At 43.8% G+C, this 18,097-nt stretch overlaps 1 protein-coding gene across 1 annotated transcript; it reads left to right on the top strand.

The window, feature by feature from the left end:
• Positions 1-3,472: 3,472 nt before the first annotated feature.
• On the top strand, positions 3,473-18,068 carry LOC135450082 (glycerol-3-phosphate dehydrogenase [NAD(+)], cytoplasmic-like). Its single transcript, XM_064717863.1, has 8 exons — positions 3,473-3,635; positions 7,218-7,395; positions 9,211-9,351; positions 10,559-10,697; positions 12,347-12,459; positions 14,000-14,233; positions 14,383-14,489; positions 15,914-18,068. Exons 1-8 carry the CDS (start codon positions 3,595-3,597, stop codon positions 16,008-16,010), a joined length of 1,050 nt encoding a protein of 349 aa, XP_064573933.1. The 5' UTR covers positions 3,473-3,594; the 3' UTR covers positions 16,011-18,068.
• The last annotated feature ends 29 nt before the right edge of the window (positions 18,069-18,097 follow it).

The raw sequence follows: 18,097 nt of genomic DNA, 5'->3' as shown, positions 1-18,097 counted from the left end.
TTGGAAAAGCTCCAAGTCACCAAGTCCTTCAATTGTGCCTGGAAGTCACCTTCAAGTGGGAAGCCTCAGGAAGGCTGCAGGACAGCAAGTCCTGCACTCGCTCTCATGGGCTCCTGCCACAAGGGCAGGAGACTCCTGTCGAGGGCTGTGATCTGGGTTCCATAATTAAGCTTAAAACTTCCTAATATCTTGGCAGATAAACTTTTCTGTACCTTAGGGAGGTATTCTAGCCAAGCATTAATACCCAGACCATTGTTCTAATTTCTCCTTACTTGTCTACTTCTTATAAAAACTTTCTGATGACGACTCTTATGGCTACTGCTTAACTCTAATCGCACTTTGGCTGTCTCTGAGGCCTGCCTTTTTTACCATTCCTAAAACCCTCTGATTTTGGAGATTCCCACAGGCCCCAGCCCTGCCTGCTGCCCCGGCAGCGCCAGCCGGCTGCCCAGGCGCCGTGGAGCCCCGCCTGGCCTGGGTGTTGCTGCTGCCGCCCTCTGGCAGCCGTGCCCTGGGGCGGCAGTGTGCGGCAAGGGCCGGGCTGAGCCCTGCCGGGCCAGCAGCCCGTGCGGCCACAGCGCCGGCAGCGCCGCTGGCAGGGAGCTGTGCCGCTGGGGCCAAGATTAACTCTTTGTTCTCAGAGATGCCCGGGTTTCCCCTGATGAAGGAGCGGCAGGAAGAGCTCCAGGATCTCAGTCAGGGTGAGCAAGTGCAGCAGCCTGGCCAGACGAGCTGCAGTGCCTGAGCAGGGAGCTGCAATCCCTGTCCCGGCTACACTGGGCTTCGTTCCGTGTGTTGACAAGAGGTGGCGTGGGCAGAGTACACAGAGATTTCTGGGTCACGGGAGGAATTCCTGGCCCGCAGCTTGCTGCTGATCCTGTTGGTAACACCTCTCTCTTGGCCATGGCAAGAGTTGGGTGGGGTGGCCCTGGCAGGATGGTCTCCTCAGGGCACTGCAGATCCAGGCTCTGACCATGGCTCTCTTTCTCTCTGTTCCAGGCTTGGAATCCCCAAAGAACAATGCCAGCTCATCCTGCTCTAACATTGAAAGTCATGCTAAATTATCCCTAAGACCTGAAGAAATAGGGTCCTTTTCTGGATCCAGTGAAGCAGCGTCCCAAGAACAGCACCAGGAGACATGGAAGAGGACATCATCTCCCATTGCCACTGGAGCTCTAGACATAGTTGATGATTGGTACAGCTGAGCCTGTGGCAAGCTCGCGTGGCTTCAGGCCTCTCCCTGCCTATAGATAGCTCCCTCCCTCCAGCCCTCAGACACTGTCCATCCACTTTTGCCCCTCTACCCTCCCTCCCTTCTGACAGCTCCCTCTCACCAGCCCTCAGACCATGCCTATTCCTATGTTTTCCTTCCACTCTTCCTTTTTATAGCTCCATTTCTCAAGCCCTCAGACCCTGCCTGCCTATCCCTTTTTTCCCTCCCATACTCTCCCCTTTTTTACCTTTCATTAATAAACAGTTTGGCTTCTTCACTTTGCTTGCATCCCTGTGGAGCTGAAGCAAAGCCGGGGCCCTGGGACACACAGGCCGTGCTGCCATTCTCTTCCAGGCCCTGTTTTGTGCCCAGACCCAGAGGAACGAGGGCAGGTCAGGCTGGAAAGGGCCCTGTGCTGAAGGTGCAGTTCCACAGCACCGTGCAGTTCCAGATCTTGCTGAGCACACTCAGGGCCAGCAGTGGGACAAGGAGCCTGTGTGTGTCAGGGACCAAAGCTGTGTCTGAGGCCCTGCCATATTTGGTCCCCTGTTGTGCATGTCAACAAGAGAATGAAGAGCAGAGAATGAAGGAAACCTTATGGTTTAACTGGTGGGAATTTGACCCTTTGGAGAAACAATGGACTGGTCAATCGATGGGAAGTGAACCTGTGAAAGAGGAACGATGCACAATGGAGCATCATGATGTGGAGGCCACGTAAATCAGTCCAAAGGCCACAAAACTGTTACAGTTTTCCTTTGTAATTAAAAGCTTCCACCTTAATTTAGAAAAGACCACTACACAGTTTTCAACATTTTTGTATTATATAGACCAGGGACATATTCTGTGGCATGCATTAGTTGCAGAAGCCTGATCTTCAGTGACTATGTTCCCTCCTTGGGGCCTGGCGACTCACCAGGACAGAAGAGCTTGCAACAAGCAGAGGAACAAGGAGGATGATGGCTACTCTCCACCTCCACTTTACATCTTCTTCTCAAGGGGAAGCCAAGTTAAAGGGAGAAGAGAATGAAGGGACATAGAGGAAGAAGCAAATAATGGTGAAAAAGCAGGATACTGCTAATGTTCCTTGAACCAGAGAAAGGCTCTTGTGCCTTGGCTATACTCACACTTTGCTTGCAAGTAATGCATATTCTTGCAGAATCCCCATCAGGCTTCACATGTGCCCCAGGTCCCAGCTACACCTTCCTTTTCACCAGCTGTCCTTTTCATCAGCTGTCCTGCAAAATAATATTTTGAGAAAATATTATTTTCTCAAAATATTATTTTGCAGGATTTTTTCCTAGTTTTTTTTTGTTAAGTCCACAAACAGTCATCACTATCAGGATGCACCAAATAATTGAGCCAATGGAGCTGACAGCAGGCGAGATGAACATATGCGTACCTCCAGAAACACCCACAGGCTCCTCCAGCGCGGGCAGCCAGCCTCCCTCTATGAATCACAGGGTCAGGTGTCCACATCCCACAGAGCCAGGAGCCCACTGAGCAGGCTCTGGGCTGAGAGCAGCAGATGTGGTCGCTGCTGAGCCTACAGCCCCCGGCAGAGACAGAAACCCTGACACGGCAGGATGAGGGGAAGGGGGAGTACAAGAGCAGGAGAGGTGGCAAATGCAGTCCTTTGGCTCAAAAAATGAGAGAAGGATGCTTTGAAGAGGAGACAGGGTGTACTAGAGGGCTGAGAGGTAAAATGTGTTTTTTTTGAAGGGTGTTATGCATGATTAAACAATATAGGAGAAAAGGACCAACACTCCTTTTTGTTCTTCCCTGCAGACAACTTGTATTTGATGTCCCATATTAAGAGCTGTGACATAGTTCAGGGTTTATCAGCTGAATTTGGCTCTGCTAATGCACTCATACATAGCCTTTTCTTGGTGTGTTCCTAATGCGACTGAAGGATTTAAACCATTACTCTTCGTGGGGCAGGGCAGGTGGGACCTGGAGATGTCTCTCAGTGTCCCGAAGAGCCCAGCTGTCCCTCTACCAGACTCTGCCACGTTAACCCCCCACCGAAACCTTGGGTTCTGCCGGTGCGCAGGAAGGTCCCACCCCACGAGAAGCGCAGGGCTTCCCGCTTTCCCCATGCAGTCCTATCCCCGTACATTTCGGGGAAGGCACCATTTTCCCCATTTTCCCTTCCAGGGCACTGAATCGCCCCGCTCCCACGCGAGAGGACCGGCCCGGGCCGAGCATCCGCCGGGGCTGCGGGCGGGGCCGGGGAGGAGCCGGCGCTGCCCCCGGGCCGCCGCCCGCCGCTCCCGCATCGCCGGGGGCCGGGCCGAGCGCCAGGGGCGGTGCTGGCGGCCGGGAGGGACGGAGCGAGCTCGCCAAGCCGAGCCGAGCCCCGCGGGCGGGACGCAGCCCGCAGGATGTCGCCGCTCCGCGTCTGCATCGTCGGCTCGGGGAACTGGTGAGTGCCGCAGCGCGGGGGGGCTCTCCCTTTGTCCTCCTCCCTTTTCTTCCTCATGTTTTTCCCTTTTCCTCCGCCTTCCCCCGTTCTTTTCTCGGTGTTTCCTTTTTCCTCCCCCCCGCGGCGGGCGGGGGCTCCGCAACAGGTGCGGAACGGGCAGCGGTGGGGCCGGGGGCGAGGGGTCTCCATGGTCCTGAAACCGCGACCCCGGCCCCGTCCTGCCGCCGCTCTGGGCTCCTGGGCAGGGACCATCGGTCCCGAGAGATGAACCGGTCAATGAGAACTGGAAAAGCACCATCCCAGGTGTGTGAGCCGCTCAAAGCCTGGCGACAGAATCCAGAGAGGCCCGGAGCTGCAGCTGTCGCTGTGTGTGCCTGCTGCAGGGCCCCGGCAGTTCAAATCGAAGCATTCAGCAGTGTGAAGGGTGGTGATGCTGTTTGTGTTCCTCTGAAGGAACCGGGGCACAGGCTTCATTTTAAGCCACGAGGTATTGGCACCTTTCGCTTCCATCCTCCTCAGCGTGTCCTTTTGCTTCTTAATGCGGACACAGCATTGTGTTCAGGTCTGCCATTTATCCTCATTCTTAAGAATATGTTTGCTACTGCTCGGCCCTTTCCAGCCCAGACAAAAGCATGGGTCTCCAGAGCTCCTCGAGTCTGACAGATCCCAGTAAGATCAGTAGATCCATCTCACAGGACTTAGCATCTTACTTTTCTTATGCTTTCTGTACACTGAGCACAAACAGACCAACATGCACGTGCATGCATTTGGGATTAGCAAACCTAGCCTCCAGGTTCTGGTGATTGTTTTTGTACAAGAGAGCAAGCTCCTTGAGATTTTAAAAATATCTGACAGCTAGGTGGAAGTAATGCCAGAAGAGTCAGTAAATGAGGGAGTGGTTGCTGGTGAGCTGCTGAGAACACAGCAGAGTTAAAGCACCACTCTCTGCCTTCCTGCCTTGTAAAAACAGTCCACTGCCTGCAATGCATTTTCTTTGTGCATGACATCTCACAGCCTTTCACATGGAACTGCACAGCCAAGTCTTCTGGACCTCATTGTCACACTTCTGGCTTTCTCTAGCCCCATCATTTGTTTCCTCAACTGCTGCTTTCACATGTTTTTTCAGGGAAGGCATCCCTCTCCCTGCCACTTTCTCTTCCCTCGCTTGCCTGTGCAGGTAACAGCTCTTTGCCTCTTCCAATCCCTCAACAGCAATGACTGCATGTTTGGAAAGCAACTTTTTTACCTTTGGTCAGCTCACAGTCACAAACTTCATCATTCCCTTGCTGCATCCTCAAGCAGGGACCTCCTGCTTTTCCCAGGCTGTCCACCTGCCCACAAAGTCACTTAGTTGTATTCAGATCTATATTCGAGGAAATTCCCTGTTTTTCCACATGTGCCTACAAACTTGAGCTATACTACAGAGACACTGAGACCCCAGCCCATTCAATACCATCTACTTACCCATTCTGCCTGTCTGCCTGGGCCCATCTCTTGCTGCCTACCCTATACACAAATTCTAAAATCATCAGGGAGGACATAAGCATTGTGCCCTGATGTATGAGTAACATTTATTCATAGCCTTGGTGGCAGAACAGGTTGTTTTAGTGCTACAGGGAAATACATTTACCTTTGGCAAACATTTTTTTTCCTTATGTTCCTCATAAATACTTGGCCAGCAGTTCAGATCCGTGCTCTTGAGGCTTTCCTGCAGCTCAGAATCGTGGCTGACACGTGACACAGCAACGTTGCAAAAGCTCATGTCAGCTGCAGAAGTTCAGCAGGTCACGGGGACCTGCTAAGTCAACACTGCCAGGAGGCTCATGGATATGGTTGAGCGAAGCAAGTGCTGCACAGCATTTTGTGGTTGCCAGTAGGTGCAGGAGGGTTTGTGTTTATCTACTGAGAGTTGCAAGTCCCATTCAGGATTTCAGGGATTAGAGCCGGAGTCTGCATCTTTCAACAGAAAATTGTATGTACTTAGCTAAAAAAGTTATTTTTATGGTTAGGATTGATGTGTAAGTTCATCATCCAGGTTGTGCTGGACAACCTGAACAATAGATTTATATCCAGAGTTTATAAAAAAACCCCCAAACTTTTTTCTTGTAAAAACATGTTTCTTGTGTGGAGCCAAAATTCATCCTCAGCTCAAGCTTTGAATGTGCCTTCTGTTGATAGCAGGGCAAGAGAATCAGAATATAAGCAACTTTAGTAATAATATGAAAATATGATATAACTGCATGCCTTTCTTTCAAAACAGCAGAACTCTTATGGTAAAGGTTCACCCTTAAAACGCTTCCCTAAATATTGTAAAGGACCACACAAAATCATCCCTTACAAAATAAAACAAACCCCCAAAACAAAAACCCCAAACCAACCAAAAAGCTAAGTAACTAAATTTAAAAAGCACTACAGCAGCTCAGGATATAGCATATAATCAACACTGGGTGAAGTGAAAGGTGATCTCAGCAGGATTTCTTTATCATTAAAGATTAAGACCTTAATTACCTATTAATAAGACCTTATTAGTTATTAAGCAATTTAACCTTATGCAAACCAGTTACATGAAAAATATGGGTGAACCAAGGAGGGTCAGTTACAATGCAGTTTCTCTTTGAATCATTAACAGCACAGACCTGCCTGGACTTTGATATCCCCAAGAACTTTATCAGTTCCAGAACACACACCACAGCTAAATCCTATTCATTCTCCTTGTTACAAGTGGGCCAGAGGACAAGAGTGCTGCAACTGGAGTTCCTCTTTCACTCATGTTAATGAAGTGGCCAATACTCGAGAGATTAAAGTAGCATTAAAATGGAGAGAAGGAAGAGAGCAGTAAAAATAATCACCCCTCTTCCCATAATAATTTTAAGTTCAATAAACAATACTTCCAATATTTTTTGTGAGGTTTCTAATTCTCCCTTGCCATGTGAGCATTTGCAAGACTGCAGTGATGATAGGGGAATAAAATTATTGTCTGACCTGAAATTAAAAATGCTCAGCATGACTCAAGATGAGTAAACTGGATGGTTAAAATATCCTCAGGCTGCAAGTATTACAGGTGCTGTTACAGTGATAATTAGAACAATAAGTAGAAACACCAGATTGAAGAGTTGTTTGTTTTGTTTCTGATCATTTAGCTCTTATGTAAATCGTTATTGTAACTGTTTGGTTACGGATAGGAAAGTGGGGTGCATCTATTTTACATGAGATGCACAAAGACTGTCACAGCAAGGTTGCTCAGCACTTATTTACCACCTGGACTATTTTACATTTATTGATCTTGATAAAAACCAGAATTATCTGAGGACCACAAGAGATTTTAATCTCAGATAATGTATTTTTAGTGTTATTGATGGTACATCACACTCCTGCTCTATAACCTTTGATACTACTTCAGTTCCATTACTGCAGTTACATTTTCGCACTGTTCTACTTCCTCTGTTCTTAAACTTGAGGGGCTCTTGATGGAGAGTAGGGGATAAAACTTTCTGATAAATGTTCCAAGCACCTAGACAGCTTTATAGCACAGGCTTTTTATGAGTACTTTTCCCTTTTTACTTATTTTATTTTATTTTAAAGGGGATCAGCCATAGCAAGAATCATTGGCAAAAATGTCCAGAAGTCAAACAGATTTGATCCCACTGTCAAGATGTGGGTATTTGAAGAGATCATTAATGGAAGAAAACTCTCAGAAATCATCAACAAGGAACATGAAAATGTTAAATATCTGCCTGGGTATAAGATACCCCACAATGTGGTAAGTTGAAAAAAAAACATAAAATAACTGAATATATATATATATATATATTTTTTTTTTTTTTAATAAGGGAGGCAATGTCTGAAAAAAAAATGAGGAAGCAATTCACTGTTTTGTTCTGGTTTGCCATATAACTCCCTCCATTATAACTCCCTGGAATATAAATCAGTTCTGTGATTTCTGCTTGTCTTGTATGTCACGAACAACTTCAAACACCAACTGTGTCTGTGCTGGTATCACACCATCCTCCTCCCTGGCAGAAATCAGCACAAGTCTAGAAATGGCAGGCAGAATTCTGTCTACACAGAGCTATTTCAAACCCACAGCATCTTCTGGACAAACAGGCAAAGCTACTGTTCTCCTTTCTTCAAGAAAAAAAAAAAAATCAAAAGCAGAGCTGTGGCTTAAAAGGAGGTGAATAATGAGCTATCAGCTCATGGGTGATTTCAGGATAGCTGTAGTTAATAAAGTTCTAAATTCCATCAAAAAATATAAGCTATTTATTCTCATGGACATTTAAAATACCAAGTTACACACCTCTACTTAAATTAATCACCTTAGATAATTTACTGCTACTGAAGGAAGTGAGGTGAGGGGGTTTGGCTGTTCAAGATTTTGCCAAATGCTGCTGCTTTGTGAGTAGTGCCACATTTTTGGAGCAGTTGCAGTTGTAAAGGGAAATTAAAATGCTGCATGTGGTGGATCTCCTTGCTTGGGGAGTGGTTATATTTAGTATTCCATTTTGTGCTGTGATTGCATATTTGCACTCCTAGTGTTTGAACTTGGCACAAAGTTCTCCTGGGTTACAACTGACTTGTCACTGTTATTTTTACAACCCTCTAGCAGATTTTGTCATCATCCCTTGAGGCCAGTCTCATCCTGTTTAGAGCAAAGCCTGAGGCTTCACCAGCAAAAACCAGCTGGTTGCAGTAGAGGGACTTGCATTGCTCTGCAGAATTTTGGAGAGACAGGAGCACAGCCTGTGCAGTGCTGCCAGCCTCTGCCCTACTCCCACTTCACTGTTTTCCCAGAGAAGCAGCCTGGCTGGCAGCAGCTCTGGTTTTCTTGCTGCGAGTCCCACTTGCTTACGGCTGCATGCTCCAAGGCTGCATCCAAGAGTGCTGTTTGCTCCTACTGCAAACTGCTTCTGGCAGGCTCAAATTCACCTGCTGTTGCCTCTGGAGCCTGGTTTGAATTGTTGTTTTGAGTAATGCCAGCATTTGGAAAAAGATACAGCTAGGTAGTTTTAAAGCATGTTGTACAGGTTTTTGTAACTCTTGAGAAAAGTACTACACATTTAAAACACAGACACACACCCAAAGATGATGCTAATCTCTGTTTTGATACAGTTTATCCCTCAGTAACTCAGCTGGTGACCTATGGAAAACAAAGGCTTCTAGAAGAGCCTCTGTGCCACCACCCCATTTTTCTCCTGTGCTCCCCAGTGGTACCACTCATTCCAGAAGAATCATATGGGGTTGGTCAGCCATCTTCAGGAACCAGATCAAGAAGCTGAACTAGCAAAGGGCTTCCCAGCACACCACAAATTTATGAAGTATATAATCTTTCCCAGATTATCCACACAGGGTTAAATTATAAAAAACATGATAAAAAATCCAACCCCAAAACAGTTCGGCTGCTTTGGATATTTCAGAAGAGATCTGCAGCTGCTTGTGTTGGAGATCTGACACCTATGCCACAGGGCCAGTTAAAATGAAGAACATTTGCACTGCATCTGCCATGGCTTTGGCATGACGGTGTCTTTCAAGGACTGAGGATTCCTGGGGTTCATTTTGTTTGTCACTCTTGTCCCAGGTGGCTGTGCCAGACGTGGCTGAAGCAGCAAACGGGGCAGATATTTTAGTGTTTGTTCTACCACATCAATTTATTGGACGGATCTGTGGGCAGATTGCAGGACAGATAAAACCTGGGACATTTGGGATTTCCCTGATCAAGGTAAGTTGTTGTCTCCACAGTACTCAGTCAAAATGGAGTAAATAAACAGCTCCAACTGAAGGGCAGGAGCTGCAGCCCTCAGCTGCATGCTCTGCATAAACAGAAGCATTTCTTTCTGCAAGAGTTAAATCTTCCCCAGCTCTGCCAGCCCTTCTGCTCTTGTGGCTGTAGAGAGGGAAGGATGGGGCAACCTATCCAGGCTAAGAGTATCTGTTTTTGCCAGTCATGTTTAGCCTGGATCAGCTCCCACTTGGACCAGCATGGAGGTGAAAATGGGCAGAGGAAGGGATGCATAAAGCTGGCACTGCTGCCAGAAAAAATACTCTGTGGCTACAGCCTCAGTTAACTCCTAACTGAGAACTCCAAGTCAAAGTGCCTCTTCCAAGTACATGCTAAAGCTGTTCTTGGCAGCATTAAAATGGCATAATAACACTAATGATTTTGCAAAATTGAAGCAATTTCAAGCTGGCATGAATGGAGAAATCGCTTTTTAAGGTTAGAGAGGTACCAGATTGTCATAATCTTTAAAGGAATTAATGTTTTAAGAGAATGTCAAACTAAAAGCCAGAGGCAAAGCATAGGAATGTAGTCTTACCACTTCTTTGCTTGATTGCATTACAGGAAATATCCCACTTAAAACTGTAATGAAATAAATGTAATTCAAGGTTTTGGACTTCAATACCAGCTCTTCTGCTCTACAGAAATTGTCTCATAAGCAGCAGTAAGGAGAAGAGAGGAAGAGGGGAGAGGAAGAAAATTTCTGCAAATTTAGTTTAAAAAACCCAGGACAGTTCAGTATACTCCTTAACACCCAAAAAGCACTTTGATTTATCCTTAAATCTTGCAGAAAAGCCATTTCTTATAGACTTCATTTTAGATGTCTTTTCCTGTACTACAGAAATTTAACTGAAAGGAAAAATACAACATCAAAGAAAGCAAGCCTCAGGACAGCAGCACTTGATGTGAGGCCTCCTGCAGGATTACCTGGACTGTCACCCCTTCTCCCTGAGTTTGCCTTGAATTTGCAGTTACCAAAGTACAAACCCAGAGCGTTTGTATTAATGGCTAACACTGGTGATTTTAAGACCTTTTTTTTTTAAATTCAAACCAGAGAGCTGCAGGCAATAAAACACCTTCTGCTTTACCAGTGCTCTACTGCTGTCATTTTCCTATTCTAATACCCTGGCTTTAACTGTCTTCTTTTCAGGGAATTGATGAGGGTCCTGATGGCCTGAAGCTCATCTCTGACATCATTCGAGAGCAGCTGAAGATAGAGATCAGTGTGCTGATGGGGGCCAACATAGCCAAAGAAGTGGCTGATGAGAAGTTCTGTGAAACCACCATTGGTAACTATTGCAAAGAGCCAATTAGAGCTGGGGTTTAAAGTCACCTGTGGCAGGGTAACCTCTGGAAGAAGCAGAGGGATGTGACTGGTCCCAGGTGGTCCCTGAGTGGAGCAGTGCCTGCTGAGCTCCCTCAGGGAGCCAGGATTATTTCCAGAGAATTTGGTGCTGAAATAATCAGATTCAAACTGAAGTGGGTTTCAGTCCTGAGAGTTAATTTAATCCACTGAAAATATCACAGCTTAATCCTGTTTCTGTAGGAGTTGGCAAGAGCCACCTTTTGTGTCTGTAGAGCTCAATATGGAATACATCAGCAGCTGATACACAATGCACTCTAGATAAAGAAGTGTAATCAGAAGCTCCTATGTGCTCACACTCCCAGAGGTGTGTTTCTTCATCTTAAAATGTCTTTGTTTGGAAAAGAAAACCCAGTAACATTCTGTTCCTCTCTCCCACTTGGACTGCTTGCCAAGACACGGCCTCAGATCCTCCCAGGACTGGGTCTGACCTGATTTGGAAAGTTCATCCCGTAGTTTTGAAAACTCAGACATTTTCAGAGCCAGTCAAAATTAAAGTTACATCCTTCCATAGCTAGTAAAGGCAAAAGAAAGACAAATTGTGTTGCAAGCAAGTTCTTTTGCCTTGCAAATATTATAGTAATGGTGCAATTGTACCAGCTGGGCATTTGTTACTGAATAAGCACATAGGCACAAATAGGACTAGACATGATTAGGAGAGTTGAGTTATATTAATTCTCTTGGGGGAAATTTAACTTCTCCTGGCCTGGTTTGAAGCCATGACGTGATGATGACTATGCAAAGAGCTTTGCCCCTCATTTCTGTCCCCACGGAAAGCTATGCAGTCCAGAGACAGCCACCTCAAAGAGAACTGGTGTGTGAAGAACAAGAAGAGCAAACCTAAACTTTCTCATGAGATGGTGAGAAACCTCCCAGCTACCAGAGTGTGCTGCCCCAGGCTAGTAAAACTCACAGCTGAGCTCACCCTGAAGGAAATCAAGCTATCTTGCACAAAACTCAAGTGCAACTCTATTCAAAGGTCTTTGCCCAGCTGGCCATGGGCTCACTGGGTCAAGGCAAACCTCAGTTCCTTTGCACTAAGGGCTCTCCTTGGCTGAACACTGTAACAACATGATACATGACATCTGTAGAGTTTGCAGGAAAAAGGTTTTAGCAGTGCTAATCTTCCATTTCATCATCTCTGGGTCCCCCTGTAACTGGGACTATTACCCCTGTCGCTGGGTAATAGTAATTTGTGTCCCATGATACTACTTAGCAGTGACACAGGTTTACATTTTCAAAGCAGAAATTATACCATTGTCCTGCAGGAAGCAGTTTGTAAATAATGTCTTTTGTAAGGTCTGTGGTTGTACAAGCTTTCTCAGGCAGAAAGATTCATTAGGAGGTATCTACCTTTAAGCCCTTTAAAGTGTCATTAGGCAATATTGATCAATGCCAAGGAGTTGCCTACACTTAACACTGGCATCCAGCAGCAGAAACTGCTGTTTCACGAATCTCTGGTTTAGCAACACCTTGGGAATGGGATCACAAAAGCTGAAGTAGTCCCTAGAACCTTATTTCAGGTGAATTGTGTGCACTCTGCAACATTGTAAAAGCTCTCTTTCTTTCCTACAGGATGCAAAAATGAAGCTCAAGGGGAAATCTTTAAAGAATTAATGCAGACCCCTAATTTCAGGATTACTGTGGTGCTTGACTCTGATACAGTGGAGCTTTGTGGAGCCTTAAAAGTGAGTGCTTTCAACTCAGTATATTTTATTAGGACCAAATTCTAACCTCACCTGAGTCTTCTGTAAGCCATGGGGTCTAATTTGAGTCCTGTCACCATGTGAGTGAATGAGTGCAGACAAGATGCGTCATTCATGAGCCAGTTTTCCAACCTGGAAAATAAACCAGGGAAATAAATTTCCAACCTGGGAAATAAATTCCCCCCAAAAAGGGAAATTTATTTAAAATGCAGCTGCAGGCAAAGCATTTAAAAATACTTGTATTTTTATCTATATTTTACCAGAGGCACATCTGTTTTTGAGAGCAGTTTAGTCCACAGTGTTTTCTTGTCTGCGTGTTGTGAGCACATGGAACAAAGACTCTCACTACATAGATTAGTTCCACCAATAATTATGTCCATGGTTTAAGTAATAACCGGCTAGAAAATTCACATCAGAAGCAATGCTCTGTGTTGGCAGCACATCTGTGTGGCATTCAGCAATGTCCACATGGATATCCCAGATGGGATCAGAAATGACACCAGAATCACCAGATTTCCAAGGAGGGGACAATAGTGTGAGATTCAGAGTTTGCTTTTATATTAATTGAAAGTGACTTCAGCATGTGATCCTTTTTACTTCTTTATACATGTAGTCATTTATACTTCAATAATTCACTTTTCCGTGGAGGAGGTGGGTAACTGATGAGGAAAGAATTGGTTCTGTTTAACTTCAGATACAAAACCAGAAATTTTGGACATACAAAACCAAACAGAGCAGAATTCTGTGGGGCAGAAACAGATGGGAGAATTTTTTACTGTTTTATAAATCATTACACTTCTTGAAATCATTGGTTTGGTTTTGCCTCTGCTAAAAAAAAAAAACAAACAAAACAACCTGAAAAATTAAACACTGGGGTACATACATATCTGGAGCAAACATGCCACTAGTAGCACTAAGTGGCATATTACTCATACACACTGAACTACATTTATTTAGGGACTTATGAATTGGAAGGTGGGAAGGGAAGCATTCTGAACAATGGTGAGGACTTGTGAAGATGTTTATGATCCTGAGAGATTTGTTTAGAGCTGTAGACAAGGGCAGTTCTACTGATATTTGTAGGTAAGCCCAAAATTTGATCTACTGCAGCATCTTCATAGAATCCATTCCTGCTCAAATCAGAGACCCACAAAGAAAACCTAGAATGGTATGACTCTGTGTGGGAGATTTTAAATAGTTAAACAGAAAGGTCAGTGAGATCCAGCTTGGAACTGGTAGGAAAACAAAACACTAATTGCATACATGCTATGTGTATTATTAGTGTATAAAACACTGCTTTGGTTTTTGCCCATGGGAGTAAGAGTAGATACTCAAAAATCTTCTAAAATTCCAGTGACTTTTGCTCAACATTATCTGACCCGTTTCTTCATAAGATAAACTCATGGCCATTGGAAATTAACCCTTGTTCTGATGAAGACAGAGTTGTGGGGTTTCCTTGGGGCTCAGTGCATGCTGGTAAGCTGCACACCTTGGCTGACTGGTTCCTTCCCCCCATTTTTAGAACATCGTGGCAGTGGGCGCGGGGTTCTGCGACGGGCTGAGTTTCGGCGACAACACCAAGGCAGCAGTGATACGCCTGGGCCTCATGGAGATGGTGGCCTTTGCCAAGATGTTCTGCAAGGGGCCAGTGTCAATAGCCACCTTCTTGGAGAGCTGTGGGGTGGCTGATCTCATCACCACCTGCTACGGGGGACGCAACAGGAAAGTAGCAGAAGCCTTTGCTCGCACAGGAAAAGTAAGGAGGATTTGAAATATTTGATGCTAACGCATGAAGAAGTCCTTCTGTGTTTTACAAAGGCATCATTAATTGTTTACCTTCTTGATAACTGCTGGTATCACAGCAGTATCCTCTCTGACCCAAGTAATCAGTCTTCTCTCTTCTAGTCCATTGAGGAGCTGGAAAAGGAGATGCTGAATGGACAAAAGTTGCAAGGTCCTCAGACCTCAGCTGAAGTCTACAAAATTCTGAAACAGAAGGATTTGCTCCATAAGTAAGTGCTTTGAGTTTAAAAAAACCAACAAAAACAACAACAAATTATGAGTGATTCATAACCTTCTTAACTGTACTTGTGTTTAATTATCTTGTTCATTTCTGCAACAACAGCTTTCTACATTGTGGGCCCCTGCTAGAGCATGGCTTGACTCCTCATTGCCAGGGTCAGTTGAATGGGAGATGGGCATTGTTAGAAGAAACAAGTCACAGATAGAGTGGGTTCATACTGTTAGTGCCTAATACAGTAATGTGAGATCAAATATTAGAACAGCAGGGAAAACAATCACAGAATATTCTGAGTTGGAAGGGACCCACAGAAATCATCACCAACCCTTAAGTGAATGGCCCATACACAGGAAACAAAAGAAATTATAATGTAAAGAAGCCTCCCAGACATCCCCATCCCCCAAATAAGATTTCAGGCTGTACACAGAATTATCTTGCAGACATGATTCATGGGCCAAAAGGTTTCTTGTTCTCAGTACACCAGCATTGCAGCTTGCAGCAGTCCTGCTCTCATTGCAAACCTGAATTTGGTTATCTCAGTACAAATTTCAGGATCATATTCCTAATCAAAGATTTTTACATGCACTGAAAAGGTATTGTGTGCTGATACCAATGCTTTAGTCCCACAAAGGTAAAAAGTAAAGGTAAAAAGTACCTCTAATTGCTTGGGATGATGTAAGATTGTAAATAATTTGAAACCTTTGCCTCAAGTTACACAAAAGAAAAGCTAGACTTCCCTCCATCCCATTTCCTCTCATACATCAGCAGTACTAAGAAGTCAAACACTGCTAAATGAATCCTTAAAAACTTATTAAAATTGGAACAGATACAGAAGATTCAAGTTGCAATATCTTTCAAAAATTAGAGTGAAAAGGAAAGCTCATTTTGACAGCAGCTTTAAATCACAGCTTGATCTAATAATTATCCTATAATTGCCCTTTGTTACATGCTCAGCTCCAAATCATTCAGTGGACTCATTTTTTACCACATAATGACTAAGACAGCTTGTAAAAGGAAAAGAATCCTTTAAGCCAAGAAAAGAAAATCACTAGACATTTTCATTCCTTTTAGTCCTTTGGATATCAGTAATGACTGCAAATAATATATCCATTTTGCACACAGCAGGAAAAGAGGATATGCAATTCAAAATTGTTTTTAAATAAAAAATACTGAATAGGTACTTTGTTTCCAAAACAGCTTTTCTGTGCTGTCACACCCCTCTTATTTGCCCCTCTTTAGCTCCTCTTCTTTGCTCAGTAGTCTTCCAATAAAGGCAGCCCCAAGCTAAAATTATATTGTAAAGAGAGACAGAATTTTTCACTTTCAACAGAACAAAAAAATTATTTCCATTAAAATGGAATAGAAATGTTCATATAAGCTTTTAAAACTATTTTAATTCCTATATGCTTCTTTCAGGTTTCCATTATTTACGACCATCTACAAGATCTGCTACGAGGGTCGATCAATCCAGGATTTCATCATGTGCCTGCAGAACCACCCAGAGCACATGTAGAGATCCCTTCTCCTCACCTGGCTGAATTCTCACCTTCCTGGGACTTCTGTCCACTCCACAGCAATTGAAGTAGAGAAACAGGTTGTGTGACACTTGTTGTAAAAGCAGCAAAGAATGTATTTAATTCCCCTTGTCCTGGGGGTAAAAACATCTGCCTTTAATTTCAATTTACACCTAAGGAATAGGAAACAAATGTAAAACTTAACGTTATTTCATTTGAGTTAGTAATGTGGGTATTTCCCTATAATTATTTTCTTGCTGACTGAAAACAGTCCCCCTTGTAATTTCTACAACAGAGCTAAATAGCTCACACAGAACTCAACATTTTGCCTACAGTTACTTCTAGAATGGCACAACACATAGAAAAATCAAAGAACTAATTCAAACAGATAAATCATAGTTTAAAAAAATCCAAGAGCAGTTAGATGTAATTGCATGGGCAAATGCTGGATTTCCATACGTCCCCTCAAACACAAACATTTTGTATTCTGGGGCATTTAGGCCTTCCTTGATTTAGTTTCCCAGTAGAAGCTTCTTTGGAAAAACAGGTACTATTACTGTACTCAGACACAAGAATGTTCATCAGATGTATAAATAAAACAGTTTAAGGGATGGGGGAAAGGAGAAGGGGTTTGGGATGGCTGTATTGTTTGTTTCAAATCTGGGACACTAGGAATCCTCAATAGTAATCTGACCTTGATTAAATTTACTGTATTCCTCTAAAATACAGAAAAAACCATCTGAAATAACCAAAGACAATTTTGTTAGCATTAGATTTTCTCAGCAAGTCCTCACCATTAATTTGAACCAGCTGAGAGGGGGGAAGTGGAGGTTGACAGGGAGATGTACCCAGGGCTCAGCTTGCAGCTTCTGCACTTGCTGATATTTTGAGGGGGCAACAGTAACAGTGACAAACTCTCAGTGATACTTGACTTTTTATACCTGTGTGGAGATGACCGCTGTGGACGCACAGAACTCCTGTACACTGGCATTTCACACCAGGCTGCATTCCAGGAAACTCCACTGCTCCTTCCCAGCCTGCAGAGTCGTGTCCTGATCCTGCTCAAGCAGCACATCTTACACTCCAGGAGAGAGATCTCCCATCTGCTTCTGAATTTTAAACACAAACTGGGTTCACTGACCAGGGGTTTTTATTGTGCTACCAGTGGCGTGAATTTTAGAAACATGCAATTTTTTTAACCTTATAGCTGTATTTGGGTAAATTTACATACCTGATGTTTTTCAGAGTTAAAAACATCTACAAAATGAACAGTGGCACATTTTATAAGCTTTAATCCCCTTTTGAAATACTCCTATTTTGAGAGAAGGCAAAAAAAAAAAAAAAGGAAGAGTAACTTACTTTTGCTGTGCTTTATCAGATTTTCTGAAATAGCAGAGAGGAAGGCAAGTTTTTTTAAATCTATGTACTCATTGTCATATTGCTTAGAGGAAAAGAAATTAGCTAATTATAAAATAATTTCAACTAATTTAGAGGAATTATAGGTCTTTCACATTTACCAGAGTAATATATATATAAAATAACGTATTGTAATTACAAATATATTGTAAAAAAATCTCAGTCTCACAGCTAGCAAAGCTAGCTCAGGTACCAAAAGCAGTGGCTGCAGCATCCCTGATCCTCCTGAACAGCAGCAAGGGCAGCTCAGCTCCTCCTGCTCAGACTCCAGGCACAGCTAACAGCTTGGGGCTCTGCAGAGCAACACCAACATTCCTGCCACTGACATGGAAATCATGTGACCAAATCCTTCCCACAAAGCAGGGAATTTATGATCTTCAGTTTGAAGTGGAAAAATACAAGTTGCACAGTTTTGAAGTATCAAATACATGAGGATGGGATAGAGAATTCAGGAACCTCCTTCCTTCACCATCAGGCTGAATTTCTGATAAGTCATGTATGAGCTAATAATAACATAGAATATTTTACATTCAAAGTGTATCAAATAACAGTTTAATAAAGTGATCAATATGCAGACTTGATGTAATTTCATTTTTCAACATTCTCACAAAATAAATGACTGTTGTAATAGTGGTTCTTTATTGCTCTTACTCTTGCAGTTAATCATTGT

The sequence above is a fragment of the Zonotrichia leucophrys genome, chromosome 7 (assembly GCF_028769735.1).
Source record: "Zonotrichia leucophrys gambelii isolate GWCS_2022_RI chromosome 7, RI_Zleu_2.0, whole genome shotgun sequence".
In the NCBI taxonomy this organism is placed as follows: Eukaryota; Metazoa; Chordata; class Aves; order Passeriformes; family Passerellidae; genus Zonotrichia; species Zonotrichia leucophrys.
The sequence above is the reverse complement of the archived record's forward strand: the minus strand, read 5'-3'. Positions and strand labels throughout refer to the sequence as shown.

Bases quoted from the DNA above. Each gene is read 5' to 3' on its own strand.
- LOC135450082 (XM_064717863.1), top strand. From the start codon at position 3,595: ATGTCGCCGCTCCGCGTCTGCATCGTCGGCTCGGGGAACTG. The intron at 3,636-7,217 runs GTGAGTGCCGCA...TTTATTTTAAAG, and splicing joins ATCGTCGGCTCGGGGAACTG to GGGATCAGCCATAGCAAGAA. The intron at 9,352-10,558 runs GTAAGTTGTTGT...TCTTCTTTTCAG, and splicing joins TTGGGATTTCCCTGATCAAG to GGAATTGATGAGGGTCCTGA.